The sequence below is a fragment of the Ixodes scapularis genome, unplaced genomic scaffold (genome assembly GCF_016920785.2).
Source record: "Ixodes scapularis isolate PalLabHiFi unplaced genomic scaffold, ASM1692078v2 PGA_scaffold10__122_contigs__length_95168666, whole genome shotgun sequence".
Classification (NCBI taxonomy): Eukaryota; Metazoa; Arthropoda; class Arachnida; order Ixodida; family Ixodidae; genus Ixodes; species Ixodes scapularis.
The window spans coordinates 40,967,651-40,990,320 of NW_024609836.1; the positions used below are offsets into that span (position 1 = coordinate 40,967,651).

Sequence of the window (22,670 nt, forward strand, 5' to 3'; positions counted from 1 at the left end):
ATATGTTTACTATGTATACATTCTGCATAAACTTCCGTAGAAGTACGTGTGGGTGACACAAAAAAAAAGAAACGGGGGTAATATATGTAGTAATTGCTTATCTGTGTATAAATGAGCGAGGAATGCACAGCGAGGCGATGCTCTAATCACTGCGACGTTGTCTGTGTAACCTGTCGGAAGGCGCGTTTGTGTTTTTCCGCCGCCCTTGTCAGCAGGCGAAAGTTAAACGCACCCACTTTAGTCAGCTTGCATTTAGTTTCTTTTGCAATTCATCCAGGTTTACGAAATTTGGTAGAAATGTGCGGAGCATAAACATTAACATAGTACATTTCCTTCAAATTGGATTAGTGGCTCAGAAGTTCACTGTTTTGGGGTAGTTTCCCCGCCGCACGACTCACGCGAAGACAAACCAACGGCTTGAGAGAAACAAAAGAAAAGCACAAAGAAAGCAACCGGCAAGTGTGATGACCTGTGAGTGTGAGGACCTGCGAGTGTGATGAGCGTGAAGACCTGTGTGAGAACCGTGAGGACCGTGAGGACCTGTGTGAGTGTGAGGACCGTGAGGACTTGCGAGTGTGAGGACCGCGAGGACCTGCGAGTGTGAGGACCGTGAGGAGCTGTGAGTGTGAGGACTGTGAGGACCTGTGAGTGTGATGAGCATGATGACCTGTGAGTGGGAGGACCGTGAGGAGCTGTGAGTGTGAGAGCCGCGAGGATCGTGATGACCTGTGAGTATGAGGACCGTGAGGATCTGTGAGTGTGATGACCTGTGAGTGTGAGGACCATGAGGATCTGTGAGTGTGATGACCTGTGAGCCTGATGATTCGTGATGACCTGTGAGCGTGATGACCGTGATGATCTGTGAGCGTGACGACCGTGATGATGACAGTGAGTGAGTTTTGGTTTTGCGTTGAACCGTAAGGGTGAGTCCGGGTGATGACCCTATTTTGAATAAATCGTGATCGTGAGTGGGCGTGAGTTCTGATTGAGGAAAAAATGGTGATCGTGAGTTTGAGTGCGGACTGCCTAAAATGCCGACCTATGGTCGCAGTTAGCGCGTACGCCGACAATGTCAGTTTGTTTTTGCGTGACTCGCAGAGCTTTGAGACCACTGCGCAGCTTTTTTCAGAGTATGGTTTCTCTTCGAAAGCGCGTTTAAACACCTCCAAAAGCCAAGCTCTTCGTTTCGGAAGCTCCACTTTTTCCTTACATGCAGACATCCAAATTGTAGCCGTGTTTTGTGTCCTAGGAAAGTTTTTTGACTGTTTTGGAGTGTCGCCACGCATGTGGGAGACTAAAACCACCGCGCTCGAGCGCCAAGTTGCCGTGGCGGAAACGTTTGCGTTGTCGCTTCGTGACAGAGCGTATCTTGTGAGAGCAGTTTTTTGCGGTCAACTTTTCTATGCGACCCATGTCGGCCTCCCTCCACCTCGGTTTTGCCGGCGTGTAACCACTTGCCTCTTTAGGTTTTACTGGAGCCAGGGCATGGAGCTCGTGACCAGAGCTCTCCTCCGCCTCTCAACGTCACTCGGAGAAAGGAGAATGCCTTGTACCGATACCATGTCGCGAGTACTCGCGCTTCGCACCATCTTGCGGGTGTTTGACGACACAGACCACCCGGCGCGCTCTTTGGCATTGTATTTCTTGGGTCCCTCGCGTCGAAGACTCGTACCTCGGGCCCTAGGAAACCTCTACCCGAGCGCTGAGATTACACCCCCTCTCTACCAAACGGTGGTGACTTTTCAAGAGGATTTGCCAAAATGGTGCCAGACTTAATGGTGCGAGACGAGCCACTGGCTCGTATAGTTGAGGAGGTCTGCTTGACGCGGATCACAGCTGATGAGCGAGTACGGGCAAACGCTTTTCCGCAGACTCCTTTGTTTCCCGCCGTCTTCCTGGACCCGTGGAGGACTTCGAGTGGCGTCGAGGATGGGGGGTTCTTCCGACAAGGGATCGTCTGCAACGTTGGGGCATGGTGCCCGATTCCCGGTGCCCGAACTGTGGAGAAGTGGAGACGAACTCCCACGTTTTTGCGACTTGCAGCGTTGCGCGATCATTTTGGCGTCTCGTGCACCATGGTTTTCGAACTCTGGGCATTGTGCACTACGTCTCGGGCGGCCGCTATCCTCGACGAGGCTTCGCCCTCCTCCTATTAGCAGTCGGCCAGCATGTGCTTTGGCAAAATCGTTGTGCTGCAGTGGGCCAGCAGCGTCCTGCCTCTACGTCCGTTTGGCCAACGGCCGAATCCTTCTTTCCTTCACGCCACTTCTCTTGGTGTGATAGGGTCTTTACTGAAATGGCATCCGAGTTTGCCGTTTTTATCTCTCCTCACGTATTTCTTTTTCCTGAATCAGTGTCTTTGGTACGCCATTTTTGCGTGAGGGATAATATAGTGTGTTCAGTTCTCGTGTAAAGTGTACCCATTGTATCAAAGGATCCAATAACTATAAATAAGCTTGAAGACAAGTGTGCGTATTATGTATGTGTCCAGCTGCCTGCCTCCGGGAGCTGCCTGCCTCCGGTAGTTGCCTGCCTCCGGGAGCTGCCTACCTCCGGGAGCTGCCTGCCTCCGGGAGCTGCCTGCCTCCGGGAGCTGCCTGCCTCCGGGAGCTGCCTGCCTCCGGGAGCTGCCTGCCTCCGGGAGCTGCCTGCCTCCGGGAGCTGCCTGCCTCCGGGAGCTGCCTGCCTCCGGGAGCTGCCTGCCTCCTGGAGCTGCCTGCCTCCGGGAGCTGCCTGCCTCCGGGAGCTGCCTGCCTCCGGGAGCTGCCTGCCTCCGGGAGCTGCCTGCCTCCGGGAGCTGCCTGCCTACGGGAGCTGCCTGCCTACGGGAGCTGTCTGCCTCCGGGAGCTGCCTGCCTCCGGGGCCTGCCTGCCTCCGGGACTTGCCTCCGGGATCTATCTGGTCGACCAGAAGCTGGATAGGGGACCCACCTAAACATGGCAGAGCCTTCAGCCTCCCCTGCCGGCCCTGCATGCCGAAGGAGTGGCATACCGATTCGGACGCCACCCACTGTAGCGCCAGCTGGCAGAAGCCCAGCTGTAGGACGGCAGCCATAGAGGGAGGGAGACCCACCCTTAGCATCTCCTTCCCAACACCACATGTGTTTAGATGCACAGAAGAGGGGTGCTCCTCTGCCTACTCTGCAGCTGCCTTGACAAGCAGGCGACAGTCCCAGCAGCGCCACTTGGAGGGCGACCATGGCATGCGGATACGCCGAACGACCAATCACTGCGCACTCTGCTCAGTTACGTTGGGAGCCCAGCCGTCTGCGCACCCATGTGCGCAAACGGCTGTGCACCTAACATGCAGCTCACACCCATGGAACTGCCGAGCCCCAACCCCCAGCTACCACCAAAGGCCGAGGTTCCACTTGGAGAATCGACCCGGGACGCCACCCCAACCCAGAGCACACCAAAAGACCGGGACCCCTCCGACACATCCCCGCAGGGGGCACCTGTGAAAGCAGGTGTTTGGAGAGTGGCGTCTCCACGGACCCCGAGCCCCGCAGGGGGCGCCTGCGCCTTAGGTGCTTGGTGAGTAGCGACACCACGGACCCCAGCCACATTGGTCACATTACGGACCCTGAGTAAAAAGTGGGTAAGACCCACCCACGTCTGGCTGTGCGTGGCGAGCCCGTGTCCAGGGAAAAGGGCATCCTGGTGGTTGAGCCGAGCCCGGGATAGGTTTGGACCCTTCGGGGCCCCCCGGGCGAGGCAACACACCACTTTGGCCCCTGCTTCCTGTAGACGGGTGTCCTGGTAAGGCCCGGCCAGGATGATCCAGTCAGTCGCCTTTTCTCCTACTATCCCCTCTCTTCTTTTACTTATAAATCTCTCCCTTTTTTTCACCCCACCTTCCTTACGCCCTTTTCATCTCCTTTGGCGGCAAGGGCCAACCTTGTGTGGTAATGAATTATCTAAATTCTAACCACGCTTGGGTATAGCACCCGGGCAAGTGCTAATGGCTCAACGGTACCAGCAAAGCCCTATTTGTTATGGGCTGTTGACCATTCCCTTTGTTGGACTCGGTGGTGGGTGGCACACCATGGGTGCTGAATTTTTTTCCCATTCGTATGGGTTCCAAAGCAAAATCTTTTCTAGATCGGCCCTTGAAAAGGGGTCGGACCGAAGAAACATCACAAAAAGCAAGCCCTACAATGCCAGTTATTACCTTTCCAAAGTTTCTGGTAATGCACTCGGAAAACGACAACCAACCACTCTCAAAGCTTTCACCTTTTTTAGTTGCAAAGACTCTAGACAACGTGATAGGAAAAGACTTCAAAGCGAAAAAAACTTCCCTCTGGCGACCTCCTTGTAGAAGTCACTACTGCGAAGCAGAGTACGGCACTTCTGGCTCTCAACGAAGTAAGAGAATACAAAGTATCTGTGACCCCACACCGTTCACTCAACAGCACGCAGGGCGTCATCTCCGAAGACGACCTTCTCGAAATTCCCACCGACGAGATCGTTGAGGGACTTTCAGGTCAGGGTGTCGTTTCTGTGCGACGTATTACCCTCCGGCGTGATGGTGAAGAGCGACCCACAAAACATTTAGTATTAACCTTCGACTCGACTACGCTTCCTCAAACACTCAAGGCCGGGTATCTAAACTGTAGGGTTCGGCCCTACATCCCAAATCCAAGGCGTTGCTTCCGTTGCCAACGCTTTGGACACGGAACGGCCTCTTGCAGGGGAAAGGCTACCTGTGCCAAGTGTGCAAGTACTGACCACCCCACCGATAACTGTGGTAACAACACTACTATTTGTGTCAACTGTCAGGGACCTCACCCGGCATACTCTCGCAGCTGTCCTGTGTGGAAAAGAGAGAAAGAAATTCTTTCCCTAAAAGTCAAAGACAACATTTCCTACACAGAAGCAAGAAAGCGACACTCATTTTTATCTCGAGGTTCGTTCGCCGAGGCCGCGCGCAGGGGACCTGCGCGGTCAACGGTGTCAGCAGGAACACAGACGTCGACGGACGACCTGTGTGTCCTCCCCAAGTCCCCTTCAACCTTACCTGGAGGGGTACAAGCCACTTCCCTCACTAACCAAAGGGAGGATCCTGGTCCGCCAGGATCCACCCAAGCGCAGAGGTGTGGACCCCCTGCGCCCGCTAAAACCCAGCTGCCTCGAGGTCGGGGAATTCCCCCTCGCACCTCTGAAGGCGCCCGGAAACTCGGTGAGCCGTCGGGGTCGCAGGCCCGAAAGGATCAGCCTACGGCAACGCCCGGTGAACCAATGGACGAGAGTGGGTCGAAGTCCGACGTGGACAGACTCCACTCAAGTTCAGAGTCCCTACTTTCGGCCTCCGGTGGTACCACCGGCAGGCCGAAAGATACAGCTAAAAAGAAAAATGCTCCCCGCATCAAAATAGATTTTAAGGTCTAGTGAAACATATACTCTTAAGATATATATATATATTTTTTTTTCCTGTTTGTGAGATGGCAGAAACAGTTCTCCAGTGGAACTGCAGAGGCTTACTCCGTAACTATGACGACGTTTGCTCTCTACTAGATCTTCATCACCCACTAGCGTTTTGCCTTCAGGAGACTCATTTGAACAATAATCATACTAACATCCTAATGCGCTTCCAGGTTTTTCGTAGGGACTGTCTCCATTCATCCCACACCTCTGGCAGTGTAGCTATAATTGTTGCAAGGTCTACCCCTTGTGTCGAGGTACCACTTAATACCACATTAGAGGCTGTGGCAGTTCGCATCTTATCTGATCGACTGATAACTGTTTGTTCTGTGTATATTCCTCCAAGCTACACCTTATCTCGCAGAGAGCTAGAATCTCTTTATCCCCCAACCCCAACCAGCTCTAATCCCCAACCAGCTCTAATCCTAGGAGATTTCAATGCTCATAACCCTATGTGGGGCAGTGGACGACGTGACACACGTGGCTCGATGATTGAGTGTTTTCTTCTACTGCTTTATGCCTGTTAAACAAACTAGAGCCTACATAATTCAGCGCTCCAACTCGTTCGTTCACATCCATTGATCTGTCACTAAGTGACCCAACATTATTCCCCCTTTTTTCATGGGCTGTTGATCCCAATCCATATGGAAACGACCATTTTCCCATAATTTTAAACCGCATCAATCCACCCGCTACACTATCCACACGAACACCCCGTTGGAAGTTTGAAGAGGCAAACTGGGGTACTTTTAGTGAGGCCACTCAGCTCGCATGCACATCATTTGACAATCTGTCTGTCAATCAAATCACCAGTCTGCTTAGTAGTCACATTCTTCATGCTGCAATGATAGCTATCCCCATGACTTCGTCTCACCTACCCCGTCGCCCTAAACCATGGTGGAATGCCGACTGTGAAAAATCACAAAGAAAGCAAAACAGAGCCTGGGGGATTTTCAGGCGTTACCCAACGCAAACTAACTTAATCAAATTTAAACAAATGAAGGCTCGTGCGAGATACATACGCCGCCATTTTAAACGTAAAAGTTTCGAAGGATATGCATCCTCAATTAACAGCACTGCCACTAGCAAAGAAGTGTGGGACAAAATTCATAAAGTCAATGGGAACTGCCGTGCTTTTTCAGTACCGCTTCTTTCTGCAAATGGACTTTGCCCCGAGAGCCTTGAACAGCAGGCAGATCTCCATGGGGAACACTTTCAACGTGTTTCTAGTTCCGAGCACTCTTCAGCTGCTTTTCTGAAACACGACTCAGGCAGAGCGGCAGTCTGTTCGAACATCCGGTGGTGCTCGAGAAGCTTACAACTCGCACCTTACGCTGAGTGAGCTAGAGCGGGTGCTGCATGAAGTCAAACCTACGGCTGCCGGACCAGATGGAATTCATTATTACATGCTTACACATCTCCACCCCTCTACACTTGACATAGTCCTGTATTTGTTTAATCGCATTTGGCACGAGAGCACATTTCCATCCTCATGGAGAGTGGCCACTGTTATTCCTTTGCTAAAGCCTGGAAAAGATGCATCGTGCGCGACCAGTTATCGCCCAATAGCGCTAACAAGCTGTCTTAGTAAGACTCTGGAGAGAGTGCTTAACAAACGACTCATGTATTTTTTGGAAAAAGAAAATATCCTTGACAAATACCAGTGTGGGTTTCGTTCGTCACGATCTACAATGGATCATTTAGTTCGTCTGGAGACCACTATTCGTAAGGCTTTTGTAAATAAGCAGTACTGCCTGTCTGTTTTCTTCGACTTGGAAAAGGCGTACGACACGGCATGGCGTCATGGCATCCTGCAAGACCTGTATACTTTTGGCATTCGTGGTAGAATGCTAGCATTCGTCAAGAGCTATCTGGGGATACGTACCTTCCGTGTTAAATTGGGCACTACTTACTCTAGAGAGTTCTGCCAGGAAAATGGCGTTCCTCAGGGAGGCGTTTTGAGTGTGACCCTTTTTATAGTTAAAATGAACTCAATAGCTCGAGCCATTCCACCATCTGTACAGTATTCACTCTATGTTGACGACCTTCAGGTATCCGTCTCATCCTGCAACCTTGCTTTGTGCGAACGTAGGGTCCAACTAGCAATTAACAATTTTCTCAAGTGGGCAGACCAGAACGGCTTCAGCTTTTCACCTGAAAAAACAGTGTCTGTTTGTTTTTCTCGCCTACGGGGAACTTCAGTGAAGCCCTCGTTGACCATGCGATCCGCTTCAATTCCAACAAAACCTGAACATAAATTCCTAGGGCTTATTTTTGACAGTAAATTGACTTTTCTTTCGCATATCAGGTATCTCAAAGTAAAATGCCAAAAAGCACTAAGGATCCTTAAGGTGCTTTCTCACACCTCCTGGGGCTCTGATCGCCTCTGCCTCCTCCGAATTTACAGATCGGTGATTCGCTCGCGCCTTGATTATGGTAGTAGTGTGTATGGATCGGCAAGGCCTTCAGCCCTACGAATGCTTGACCCTATTCATCACCAGGGACTGCGACTGTCTACAGGTGCATTTCGCACGTCGCCTATCCCCAGCCTTTACGCAGAGTCAAATGAATGGTCTCTGGAGAAGCGAAGGTTTGCTTTAGGGTTTATGTATTCGCTTAGAATTCGTTCGGTTCCCTTGCACCCTTCTCGAGAAGCTGTTGAAGAAATGAGGTATAAACGTACTTTTGACAACAAGCCCACTGTAATAAGACCTTTTAGTATGAGAAATGCATCCAAAGCAGATTCAATTGGACTGAGTAGTACAATGCCCGTCACTCCTATTCCACAAACTATAGCTCCGTGGGACCACTGCCTCATTTCCTGTGACCTTTCACTAACAAAAATTAAAAAGAAAGAAACTCCACCAGAATACATAAAACAGGAATTTTTGAGCTTCAGAGTAGATATTCTGGACACAACTCATACAGCGGATGGTACTAAGACAGAATCGTTTGTTGGATGTGCTATGGTCGGCCCCTCTGTTCGCTGTGTAAAACGGATTGCGTGTACAGCCACTATTTTAACAGCAGAGCTATGCGGTCTCCGTCTTGCAGTTGATCATATTGTAAAAACAAAGAGCAAGCAGTCAGTCGTGTACACTGATTCACTGAGTTCTCTGCGCTCACTCTCATCATTAAAGACTTCGAAAAACCCACTAATCATGGAGTTGCAGAATAAAATTATTGATGCTTCAAAAAGGAATATTAAAATAATTTTATGTTGGGTTCCTATCCATGTTGGTATACCCGGAAATGAAGAAGCAGACCTTGCTGCAAGTTCTGCTGGTGAGGAAGAAGTGGACCTGCATGACATTCCATACAAAGAGTATAGCACACTTTTAAAGCATTGTATTAGAAGGAAGTGGCAGCAAGAATGGGATGAAGAAGTTAATAACAAGCTCCATTCTATAAAACCATTGATCAGTGAGTGGGAGAGTGCTCGACACCGCGAACGTTTCTATGAGGTTGTCTTGTGTCGACTGAGGATAGGTCATACACACCTTACTCATGGCCACCTCCTGCGCAGGGAAGAGGCCCCAGAGTGTGAGAACTGTTTTAGTCCTCTAACAGTTTTACACATTTTACTTGAATGCCCAGCGTATGACCAAGAACGTCGAAAACATTTTTCTCAATTATATAACGAGCATACGCCTTTACACCTTAGTATTCTACTTGGCAACGACCGACTTGTACCACACAGTTGTGTTTTTAACTTTTTGAGAGCTATCGGTCTTTTACACCGGCTATAATTTTATATTCAACTTTATCTCCATCACTATTTACAAGTCATATACATAGTTTTAATCCACCACAGCTACTAAAGCTCTTTCTCCTCTGAAACGTTCTATGCAATAGTCTGTATCTGGCGCATCATAGCCTAAGATGCTTTTGCGCCATAAAACCCTAATCAATCAATCAATCAACCGTCCGACACATTACTGAGTCTCACCGCCGACGATCTAGCCAAGGACGGCAGTGACACCGAAGCAGCCGAAGCTGCTCACGAGGAGGCCCCCTCCAACACCAGGGACCAAGATCCCACGAGCACAGTAACAGTGCAACTCCAAACGACCAGACCAAGGTCGGCAGTGTGACCGCGGGGGCCGAAGCTCCAGATGGAGAAGTTCCTACCAACCCCGGAGACCGAGACGTCACGAGCACACCAAGAAGCTGAACCCCCAACGACCAAACTGACGCCGGCAACGTGACCGAAACCGGTGACGTCGGCCACTGTGAGGACCCTGCCGGCACCTCAATGCCATGGGAACCGACCGACGAGTCCCGCGTGCTCTCTGAACACACAAAAAGCTTGCGGAGGCTACTCAGGGAACCGGTGTCTGCTGCGGGTTGGAGCAGCTTCACCAGCACTCTTGAGGCCGCAATTGAGGCAGTGACGACAGCCGTGAAGCTTCCATCCGCAACATCTGGAGGGTGGCCTCGCCATGAAGCCAATCCCAACTGCCCGCAGCGGATCCAGTCCCTGTACCGCCGCAACCGCCGCCGGGCAGTGAGACTCATCATCGAGGGTCCCTCCACGCAGTGTCCAGTCCCATTGGACGAGCTCCAGGCCCACTTTACCACTAGATGGGCCCCTAGGGAGGTCGACACGAACCTCCTCATGGCTTGAGTGCCAGCCGCAGGCGAGATATTCATGGCTGCCTTCACCGACGACGAGGTGGCGAACCACCTGAGACGCTGCGAGAGTACGGCAGCCGGGGCCGACCGCTTGACTTACCAACACTGGCGAACTGTTGATGCCGAGGCCTCCTTCCTTGCGGCGGCATTCAACATCTGCCTACGTCATCGCCGCGTGCCAGACACCTGGAGAGAGTCGAGGACAATCCTCATCTACAAGAAGAGAGATCGGCAATACCCCGCCAACTGACGCCCAATCTCCCTAGGATGCACAGTCGCAAAGCTCTACGCCGGATGCTTTGCGGCTCGTCTGCAGCAGTGGCTGTCTGAGCACCGCGTCCTGTCACGGTGCCAGAAAGAATTCATGCCACACGACAGAGTGTTTGAACACAACTTCATGCTGCAGGAGCGCTTGGATGCGGCCCGGACGGGCGGTGGAGACCTTTGTGTGGCCTTCCTTGACTATGCCAACGCCTTCGGGTCGGTCGCTCACAATGCCCTCGTCGACGCGGTCCGGGGAGCCTGTACAGCGGAAACACGACATCCATCGTCGGTGAGGCGGGCATCACGGAGCCCATCAAAATCTCATCTGGGATCTGACAGGGCTGCCCACTGAGCGGGCTGCTGTTCAACCTGGTTCTCGATCCTGTCATCAGGGCGTTGCAGGGAGGCGAAGGGCAGCAAAACATCCTTGCCTACCCAGGTGAAAATTTCCCAACTGGGACCAGTTGAAAGTCCAACTGGTTTAACTGGGAACCAACTGGTGCAAACTGGGAGTCAACTGGTCCCAGCTGGGAGTCAACTGGTCTCAGCTGGGAGTCAACTGGTCTCAGCTGGGAGTCAACTGGTCTCAGCTGGGAGGCAAGTGTTCCCAGCTGGGAGGCAACTGGTCCCAGCTGGGAGTCAACTGGTCCCAGCTGGGAGGCAACTGGTCCCAGCTGGGAGTCAACCTATCCCAGCTGGGAGTCAACCTATCCCAGCTGGGAGGCAACTGGTCCCAGCTGGGAGTCAACTGGTACCCAGCTGGGAGCCAACTGGTACCAGCTGGGAGTCAACCAATCCCAGTTGGGAGTCAACTGGTACCCAGTTGGAAGTCAGGGGGTTGCAGTTCCCAAGTTAGCTGGGACCAGACAATTAACTGGACCATTTAAAAGCCACTAGGTTCAGTTGAGCTGTGAAAATAACAAAATACCACATGACAATGCACCCGCCTCATCACGGAGCATGTTTTATATTTCACAGGCTCCCTGAAAAAGCACACGGTGTATCATGTTGCAAAAAAATAAATCGTGTTTTCTTTAAAGGCGCCCTAGTTTCCAATGACACCTCGATGAATTAGTATTAATTATTTATGCCCAAGTGAAAAAGATACTTACATGTGCTCTCACTTTGCTAGTAACGCAGTGGTTTTCATTTATGCAGAATGCTCCATTTTTCTTTTATAAAGCTGCACGCATATCAAATGCACACCCAGTATAACAGACATGTTATTCATGTGGGAAAGAAAAGTACAAAGTAACTGAATATTGTTTTATACTGTTTATTTTGTGTCTTCAAAAGATGATGCGCACCACAATGATAGTATAAAGCAGTGTGAAAAGCATGTCAACCCAGGGACAACCAATTCTTTGGAAGCAATCTAAAAACACAGGTACATTAAAATGTAATAAATTTTCAAAAGCTCTTTTTAAAATCAACGCGAAAAACGCCTGCACAGACGTTTGGTGTGCATTTACTGTTCAAGATCTGAGAAAATGCATTGGAATAAAATTTTATGTGCTACACCACATGGGTAGGTCAATTCCACAAAATTCTAATGCATACAGACATGGCTTACATTGCATATGTGAAAATGAAAATATATCATGTTCTCAGTCCGCAAGACTCTTATGAACTGAAGCAGGACCACTGTAGGCATTATTGAACAGGTCACAAAAAAAGAACAGCTTGTCTGACACTATCAAGAAAAAATATGACACTATTTTGGTAAGTATGGGGCGACACTGTACAAGATAAAATTTACCTTGGACAAGGTCACAGCAAGGGTTAGGTGTGTAAGAAAATGGCGAGTATGAGCCTTCAATTCACCACTACACATACATGCCACATAAAGGCCCAGTACTATAAGAACAGACATCGAATTAGAAAAGTTTGGTGCCAAGACAATGAAGGGTAACTGGCGTGCCCCAGCCAAGGAAAAAAATATTCATTTAGACCACATGGGAATATTATGAGGTGCAGCCAAAAGCTCAGCTTCCTTGATCGCTACCAAACCTACTTCAGCCTGCTAGTAGAAATATCTTACTGTTCCTTCAAGACGAGGTATTTACCTTCGAAACTACTGACAGCACAGACGGCCTGGTGCAGTTTGTAGTGTGCTTGTACCCCACAAAAACTAACACCCCAAAAAAAGTTCTGTAGTAACACAACAGTAACTGGGACAAAAGCAAAACCTTAACCACAACCTGCACACGATCATGATATAAAAGTATATAGCTAAAGCACAAAATCTTCGGACAGAAAAGTCAAGATCAAAATAGAAGATAAAAATAGGCCTTCCTAGGAAACAAAAAAATCTAGGAAGCACGAATACTTAGAATAAATAACAGAGTGAAGAAACCTGTTGATATGCACAACAATTTCATTAGAAAAAATGCTTAAGATTGAAAAACGGTTCACAAGGTTGCAAAAAAAAAAAAAAAAACTTTCCCTTACACTCTAGCCAGAGGCATCCAACTGCACTAGCATTAATCTCAGTCACCTTCTGCGACGACCACCTCTCAACCTTTATAATATGAGTGGTGCGCCGAATGACGCTGAGGCAACATAGTTCCTAGTAACTAGAAAGACCCTATTCATGTCACTGCAGCTCACAGATACAATGTGCTCAATCTTTGCGCACACATTGTTTGACAGCTTTACAGCTGTGCAGTCAGTTTTGTCTGGTCTCTGGTACTGTTCGCTGTGGAACAGACGTCCAGAGATGCGAACTCTGTCGTGTTCCACAACAGGGCCAGTGATCTGCTGAGGAACTTGCCTCTCAACCAATCTCAATAAAGCCCCCTCCACAGGTCTTGGCTTGCCAAGAAGGGCAATGGGCTCCTCCTCAGGTGCTCCACACCCGAGAAAGTCCCGAACAGGAGGACTTGCAACCGCCTTGCATGCATTAACTCTGTGTGCCATCATCACACGAGTCATTACTTGGTGGGGTACACCTTTCGCTGAGGTGACGAGGCTCTTCAGCCTCCCCATGTTCGCTTCAAAAGTGAAGCATGAATGTGCCCAAAGTGGCCCCTGTAGCACCACACTCTTTGCAAGATGTAGCAACAGATGAACATTAGATGTCATTTCTTTCGCCGAGTAAAGAAATTGAACGCCTACAACAAGCTGCACCAGGCAGTCTGTGCTGTCAGAAATGTCGGCAGTAGATACCTCATCTTGGAGAAGCAAAAAGATACCCCTCACTAGCAGGCTGAAGTGGTTCAGGTAACGCTCGGGTAAAATGCCGTCTACACATACCAAGCTGAAATACAGCAGCCACTGCTGCCACTCGGAAGCCTTCCAAAACTTCCGCAGAAGGACAGACCTGGGCAGACGTGCCATGCACTGTGGGGGCTTGATGTGACACAGTCGCTCGTCAATGTCCTTAAGGAGTTGTGGCGATCCAATGTAGTATGGTGCACCAACATTGGAAAGCCACAACTCCAGAAACTGCCGTGCCACACCAAGCAGCACACAGTGCATGTAGTCTGGGCTGAAGCTCCATACAATGTCGAAGGCCGGCAAGTTTATCAACGCCGATGGCCCCTTTACGCCACGAACATGTGCACTGGTCTCAAAAGCCTCTGCCATGTTGCTCTCTGTGCCCTCTTTTGTCCTGTCAGGCACACTTGCTGCAGAAACAGGGTACTTGACAGTCCCTGTTAAATACATTTGAGGAGAAAACATTATAATACCTACTATAATCAGAAGAGATACCAATATCTGTGCATCGTTCACTAGTTAGACTACACCTTGAATATGCAAGTGTAGTATGCGACCCGCATCAAAAATATATCATAGACAAGATAGAGGGCATTCAAAATCGTGATGTTAGATTTATTGTAAATAACTATTCTCAAGCAGAAAGTGTGACAAAGATGAAAGCTTGTATGGGTATTGAATCTCTTGACAAAAGGTGACAGAAAAATATACTTAAAATTATCTAAGCTATTAATAATGATTTAACTAAAATCAACAAATCAAATTATTTTCCCCATTATATTTCGAGCAGGAGGAATAACGAGAAGAAAATGCGCGAAATAAAATGTCGAACTATACAATCTTTTCTTTTTTTTTCCCCCGAGAACTATACCGGGATGGAATGAGCTACCTCCAGATATTTTACTAGCTGACAGTGCATAGTTGATGAACCTGATCAATGCAATGTGAATTTCTTTCTTAGTATTTTTGGCGTTATTATTATTATTTGGCGTGCCTGCACCCAGGTGCCTGGGTGCAGGCACCAGCCATACCCGAAGTACCCGTTGTACTGCATCATGTTCTGCATGATGGCCCTGGCTGGGGAATCAGCGCAGCAGTTGAGACAGTACACCTGTAAAATAAGTAACTCAATTTAAATGTGCTTTTTTTATTATCGCATGAAGGAAACAAAATGTGGAATACGAGCCATTCTCCATGCTTTAGATATTACTCCCTGATAATTAGTGGGTGATTTCAGATAAGATCGACCAAAGGGTGGCTGGTCGACATTTTTAAATCAACTGATGTTTTTATCTGACATTGTCTAGTGTCTGGTATAAACGAATCCACACTTAGTTTTGACCAGAAAAAAAATTTGGAGACAAGAAAAATCGTAAGGCAGGGAGAGGTGGACAGTTGCAATAACGCGCACTGATGGAGGGGGCAAGTTTGAAAGTGAATAATTAAAACAATAAAAATTAGGAGAATTTTAAAACTTTTTACAAACAAACTATGGGTACAACTTGCTTGTAATATAAAGTAATAATATTGATTAAAAATTTATTTAGTTTTCTAAAAATTGCCAAACATGCCTGCTCGAACGACAAATGGCAAACTTTGGAAATCTGTATCTCATGAAATAATTTAATCATTATTACATAACTTGCAGACATTATTTTACTAATATATGGCTATTATTGAAAAAATAAATAAGGTATCTGAGTGACACAATAGTTACAATATATTTAGGCAAACATGGGAAAAAAATCAAACAAAGAAAAATTCCAATGCGAATAAAAAAAAACACCACCTTCGATTTTTTTAAAATTTGGGTACCCTGTTATACTCTATTTCGGCATTCATTTCTATTAAAAACATGTTGCATCATTGCACTGTGAAAGAAGAAACAACTCCCCAAAGTAGGGTCCGTTTTCAAAGCCTACACTTAGCAGTGTCCTATACAAGAAGTGACTCTGAGTTCCAGTTTCATGAAACTTGCACAAATCTTTTATATACATTTATTCAGATGAGGTCATTGATAAAAAGAGCGATCGGTCACACAGTAAAAGGGAGGAGAAACTATATACAGCATTTTACATAAGCGTACAAAGTGGTATCATCTTAGAGACTAATGATTTCAGAAAAGATGATGCAGTGTGAAGTTGTACCTTCCGGTATATTTTACATCTAGAGTAAAATAAATAACTTTACTTCCACACACAAAAACAAAGATATAATAGTAAGATATTTAGGTTGGCTGTGCATTTACGATTACAAACAATTTCAGGTGACGGATGCCATAGTGCCTAACTGGAGCAGCTTCGATGCTCTCGGTGTATGAATGAATCGTGGCAAGCCGATATATTTTATCCTGCTCGAGGATAACATTTTGGGATTTTTTTTATAGTGATCAGATAAAAATTATTAGTAACCACCAACAAATACAGTAGGTTAAATACCCCGTGAAGAAAAATGTGATAAATAAGATGTCCCTGCATTCAAAATGAGCAGTCCTTGGGAAATCAAATTCGGCACTTTACGCTAAGGTTTTCCTCGCTGTACCCATTTAATAAAGTTGCTTCCAAGCAGATCCGACTGTCCGTGCTACATATACGTCACAGGTCCCTTCTGTTGATGACTTGCTGAGTCGCCACGCGTGCCAAGACTGAATGCCAGGGAAGGCGCGCACCGTCAGCCACTCTTCTTTTTTTTTTTTGTTCACGATACCGAACAACCTCATTTTCGTCCAGATATACAAGATGCACGCCTTTCAGTTTCTTTGATAGAACGCTCACCATTGTCCTGGCCGTCTGAATTGCGCTTACTGAGCGTTCTCTCAGGTTGTTCAGCGTGGCCTGGTGCTTCACGAGTCCGCCAATTCCGTCACATGCATTTTTCCCATGTCCAGATGCAGAAAATAACCACTGGGCTTGTGGGCAATCGTCCTTTGCAAATTGGTGAAGCTGGTAGCGATTCTTGAAATGACTGGCGGCGCCGTCACTTACGTACGTCACGTACGAGTATACCGCAACGTTGTCTTCAACCCACTCCTTCACTTTTTCTAGAGCCAAGCAAGCGTGAGCGGCGTCGTGACACAGGTCCTCACTGATGATGGCAAAGCTGTTTGTAGATTTTCTTGTCGTCACTACACATGTAAATATCGAAACTTGTTTTTTTTTCCAGTGATATGCTTGCACTTCGTCAGGAAGCACGATGGTCCAGTTTTCAGCAAAGTCAAAATGAAAGACAATGCTCCCGCGTTGCATGCACTGTTTTTCATCGTAGATCGCTTTACCTTGCGTTTGCCGGATATGGTTGTGAAGTACCCAACTTACAACCGTCACTTGGATGACTTTTAGGAAAGTCTCAGGTTCCAAAGTTATTTTCACAAGGTCGCCGGACTCCCATGTTGCAAGCACAATCTCTTCATCCTCCGGGATATCAAGTTCCTGGAGTGAAAGAAACTGGCCTTTTGGGCAGTGATCACAGTCTCCTTGAAGGCACAGTTCTGTTGCTGGGTCGCACAGAAATGCCGAGTTCATTTCACCAGTGTTGAATGTTGAGCCTGTAACGTTCTCTAGAGCGGCAATACAAAGATAATAATTGGCGCAGCGCACACAAACGCACACTTCCTGGTGTGGAATACATTGGACCCATCTAGGGCGCAACGAATAAAATTTCGTTAGCCCAACGCCGGAATCGGGATGCTTGTCTTTGTATATACGGAAGGCCTCTCGTATTGAGCGTGTCATGACGCGCTTTGGCACGAACGTTTTCTCTCCGTTGAGCATGACAGAGATGACGTCCTTCTGGTTGGGACTTTGGCGCGAACATTGTAGCTCGTCTTTCGTGAAGTACTCTAGGGCAGCAGACAGGTTCTCAGGGCTCACCTTGCACCTCGTGTAAGGATCCGGCTCATACCACACGCCATGCTTTTCCTTGAGTTTTCGGGATTTACTGATGAGGTACATTGAGGCCTGTGGAATCATCTTTTGAACCTCATTCTTCGTCAGTGTTGACGGCAGGAGTGTAAGCAGTTGACAACGTTCCCGGAGAGAGGTGGCGGTTTCAAAGGCCTGCCGAAAGTTGTCCACCCACTCAGTGCATGTGGAGCATGTTGGTTCGGACGACCCCGTCGCACTCACTTTGGTGGAACAGTCAGGCGGAAGAATTTGCTTCAACGAGTTTAGGTCCAACTCGCCAACACTTCGAAAATTCCGCTGCTTTGGTATAGTCTTTTTGTGTTTGCAAAAGTAATCTGCACAAAACACTCGTTCGGAGCTCCAGGACGTCTTCATAATGTATACATAAATAATAGAAATTAAACCCCAACTGATGGCATATAATTGCCAAGTGAAAGAACTACTGGGTGCACAAGTGACAAGTACGAGGCTGAGGAGCTCACTCACTGCAAACGTACATTTGAAAAGAGAGGTCACAACTGAGGCTGTCGGCAAAGCTTGATCCACGTCAAAGGAAGAAAGAGGGAAAGTCTCCAGACAAAAAATTGTGGTCAGCGGCCTTCGAAAAAGACTTTCCGGAATTGCACTGTCGTCCCTCCACGCGCTGATATGAAAGCACCCGAGCTTGTACCACGTGGTTCAAGACACAGCCTGAGCCATGTCGGCGACCGGTTCGCGAGGGGTTGGCGGTGGGGTTACGTTGATGGTCACTCGGATTAGCCCTTGCTGTACTGAGCTACCGCCTGCAGTGCCTTATCGCCGGCTGGTGTCAACAACGAGAACACACACACCCTGTCTACACCAAAACTACAAGCGTTCACCGCACACGCGTCGCCGCCTCTTTTAAGCTTTTGTGAAATTGCTTTCTTTTGCCGCGGAGAACCGCCTTATCTTAACTACGCGCCTGAAATCCTTCCAGGCGGGCGTACACAATATCAAGCGTTTCGAGAAATGCCCGTGGAGTAGAACTATGGGAAAATTCGGAGCCCGCGATGTCGATATCGTCGCCGTTGTGTTAGTACGCCGTCGCGTACTGCAGTCCCCCGTTGGGGGAGGGGGGGGGGCGGTCTTACTACGATAACATGGCGACAGCATTTACACTCTATGTATTTACGCGAGGCTCGAGTATTTGGGGATAATGCTGCCGGTTGGTGTGCCCCTTTGTGCCTGATATTATCGCCCGTGACGCCAGCGAGTGAGATGGCGACAGGCATGACTGCTCAGTAAACAGGCGTCGGCGGCCATGTTTTGCTGGTTGAAGCGAACCCCCTTGTCCTTGACAGCGAGCGGGGAAATGCGAAAAAAAGATTGTATCGGCCGTTTTGCCAGAACTAGCGACGAGTGTCGTCTGCGGTTTCCGGCAACTATTTTGCCATAATCGTGAGCTTAGCGAGGAAATGATTTTTGCTAGCCACAGAACACTACCACGCAGAAAGGGAATGCTTGAACATGTTTTTGTTCTGGATATATATCAGGGATATATATGAAAGAGAGAGAGAGAGATGAAGGAAGAGCGGAAGAGGGAATAGCATATAGCAGGGGTGGCCAAGCTGCGGCTCGCGAGCCGCATGCGGCTCCTCGCGTGTCAAAGTGCGGCTCGCAAAACCCTCCCTACCCCCCCCCCCCCCCCCCGCCACCCTCCCGGTCACACGAGCACTAGCTTCCCCCAAAAGAAAAATGGATGGAACATGTTTTAAATCGAAAGACAGGTAGCGGATTGGTACTCTTGTGCTACTGCTACCTTACGTGCAGTTGGACTGTTTTTGACCCGGATAGATTGAAAGTAGTTCGAGTTTCGTTTATTGCTCTAGACAAGAGATTGCCCCTCCCCCCCCCCCCCCCCTCCCCGCGGCTCTTGGAGGTTTCTTGGTTTTGTTTCCGGCTCTGAAGCCGGGTCAGCTTGGCCACCCCTGGCATATAGTGTCGCAGGAGAATAAAGTAAACAAAGTTCCTAGTGGCCGATGGCTGCATGATCTTTTCTCGGATCACTAGTCCGTAATATGATACCTCTTTGTACACAGTAGTTTCTCCTTAATTTAAGTGTGTGAACGATTTCTTTAGTTATCATTGGCCTCATCTGAATAAAAATATATAAAAGATCTGTGTTGGTTTCATGAAACTGGAACTCAGAGTCAGTTCTTGTATAAAACACTGCTAAGTGTAGGCTTTGAAAAAGGACCCTACTTTGGGGAGTTGTATCTTCTTTCTCAATAAAATGATGCAACATGTTTTTAATGGAAATGAATGCCGAAATAGAGTATAACAGGTTACCTAAATTTAAAAAAAATCGAGGGTGGTGTTTTTTTTTTATTCGCATCGGAATTTTTCTTTGTTTGACTTTTTTTTTCCATGTTTGACTAAATATATCCTAACTATTGTATCACACAGATACCTTAGTTATTTTTTATATATTAGCTATATATTAGTAGAAGAATATCTGCAAATTATATCATAATGATTAAATTATTTCATGAGATACAGACCTCCAAAGTTTGCCATTTGTCGTTCGAGCAGGCATGTTTGTCAATTTTTAGAAAAATAAATAAATTTTAAATAAATATGATTACTTTATATTACAAGCAAGCTATACCCATAGTTTGCGCCTAAAACGTATTAGCATTCTCCTAATGTTATCGCTTTAGTTATTCACTCTCAAACGGGCCCCCTCCATCAGTGCGCGTTAATGCAACTGTCCACCACTTCATGCCTTACGATTTTTCCTGTCCCCAAGTATTTTTTCTAGTCAAAACTAAGTTTGGATTCGTTCATACCAGACACTAGACAATAACATATAAAAACATCAGTTGATTTGAAAATGTCGACAAGCCATCTTTTGGTCGACCTTATCTGAAATCACCCTAGTATGCCATGTCACCTCACTGATTTATAGAGATGAAAAGTGTATCCTTACAGCAGTCACACAAATGAATGCATTAAATGCTTTCCATGAAAAGAAACCAAAAATCACAGAGGAACTGCCCTCAAGTAGACTGAAAACTGTTACCACAGAAAAAAAACATGAAAATAACTGTTTCGGTGGTATGCGCTTTAGAACTTTTACTAGGAAAACACTCAACTTGCCAAATAGTTTTTGAAGGAAGCTTTATCTGTCACACTAGGTGCTGACCTGCACCTGACATGTGTGCTTTAGAAAGAATAAGAGTGAGAGATGCAAAAAACAAATGTAAAAAAGGCACTTGAGAAAATGAAAATAATTCCTTGTGGGTTTGAAGTAACAAGTTTGATTCTTTTGGCTCGGTGAAAACTCCAGAACACATACGGCTAAAATGAGAACCAAAACTGCAATTTTCAGTACAATTATACCTTTGAGTGGAGGGTCTCCCCATCGCAGGTCCATTCCACGCCCGTCTGGGCAAGTAAGTTCATTTGCTTGGTGAATGCCTGCAGTACCATAGTCATATCGGGATGACACTGACCATACCAGAGGATAGATATGGTCACATGCTTGTTTCGGAGATGTGGAGGCAGCTCGTTGATCGTCATCTGGACAGGCCAAATGGAAAACTTTGACGAATTGAACAGAGGGCTACCATCAGAGTTCATTGTCATCGATAGGTCCATTTTGCTGAGGTTGAGCTCTTCTCGTTGCTTGCGGTATAACGCTCCATCTGTAATGTCAGACACGACAGCTCGGTCACCACGCTCGGACATCTTCTCCAAAAAGCACTTAAGCGGTCTGGCGACTTCTTGGGACGAGAGCACAGAAGCAAGCTGCTGCTCGATAGGCAGGCTCACAAAAAATTGCCATCTCTTGTAAGAGCTTCTGCAGTATACTTCTCATTGCACTTCCCACACGTCATCTGCACCTTCTGCCTCTCCTTAAGATCGCCTCCACATTCAGCGAGGAGAACCATGCAGTTGGGACAGTAAAAATGAAATGTTAAGCCCTCCAGCGAAATTCCTGCGAATTTTTTGAAGAGGAACTTCGTGTCAGGAAGATCGTTTCTTTTCAAAAGGAAACACACAAACTTCACGAGTTTCTCGAGCTGTGTCCACGGCAATACCGAAGTGACCGCTAAGTCCATGACCAGTGTGACTAGGTCTTCTACCGATAAGTCGGAGTCGGGAGGGAATGTGCCGCTGCTCTCTTCCTGGTCCACCACCCGTCTGCCGCATTCTTCGGAGTCATCTTGCTCGTCCACGACCGGGCTGCCAGATACTTCGCAGTCATCTTGCTCGTCTGCCGCCAGGCCACCAGACTGTTCGTAGTCACCTACCTCGACGTCGTGCACAGCTAGCCTATCATCGGGAGCACTGTTGTTTAGGGAGCAGTTGCCAGGAGCCGATGGATCATTGGCAGGTGTGGTCGACACACCGCAGTCATCACGTATCCTTTGTGCGCGACTTCTCTCGGCACAATCTGATCTGTATTCCGTCGTCTTCGGAAGGCCCGCCCCGTCAAAAAACGGCTCTAAATAGAGCTTCCGCCGTTTTGGTGGTTCAGCCATGTCGGTGGTTTGACCCGTTTCTACAGACTCAACCCCTAAGGTGCCTTAGCTTCACCTGAGCTCTCGCACATAAGTGCCGTAAGCCCGTAAGTGCCTCGCATTTGCTCGTACGCAACGGCAAAATCCAAATCCAGAAGCATGCGGATTCTGTCGGCTGATTATATGACTAAATGGCGCCTTGTCAAATGAGGTTTGATAGATATTTTTATTTACTATTCTTGAAAACATAAAATAAAGAGCATATTAGGTTAATATATAATTTCATGAAATTTTGATAAAAAAAACGATACGATCAACAATTTTGGTGAAGCTGCTTGGAGTTGGGTTCTATGGAGTTTGGCATCTGGCAACGTTTATGTACCAACGTTGTTATGTACGCACTTTTGGTTGTTCGTTGATCTCCCTGATTTCCTTATCGCACGTGCCCTATCTTCCCGAACTTTGTTTCTGTGTTTTTGCCTTTCTTTTTCTTTAGTGCTGTTTTCTTGCGGCAATCATTCTCCGTCTTTTTTGTGCTTTAATTAACATATTTTCTCGTAGTATTTTTTCATCTTTTACGACTTTCACGCGATGTATGCGCTGGTGCGATTTCTAAAAGACCAGGACAACCGCCGCCATGTGCTACCCGTGCGCGATATCCGCAATTTTGCTCCACAACACAAGATGGACTTCGACAACAAAGCTATATACACGGTCTTCTGGAAGGACGAAGTGGACAGTG

General features: G+C 47.5%; 1 protein-coding gene and 1 pseudogene across 1 annotated transcript; both read right to left on the reverse strand.

The window, feature by feature from the left end:
* Positions 1-12,758: 12,758 nt before the first annotated feature.
* Positions 12,759-14,468, reverse strand: LOC115325816. Its single transcript, XM_029986516.3, has one exon. The coding sequence runs from the start codon at positions 14,002-14,004 to the stop codon at positions 12,844-12,846; it is 1,161 nt and encodes a 386-aa protein (XP_029842376.2). The 5' UTR covers positions 14,005-14,468; the 3' UTR covers positions 12,759-12,843.
* Positions 14,465-22,631, reverse strand: LOC115325818 (annotated as a pseudogene).
* Between the last annotated feature and the right edge of the window lie 39 nt (positions 22,632-22,670).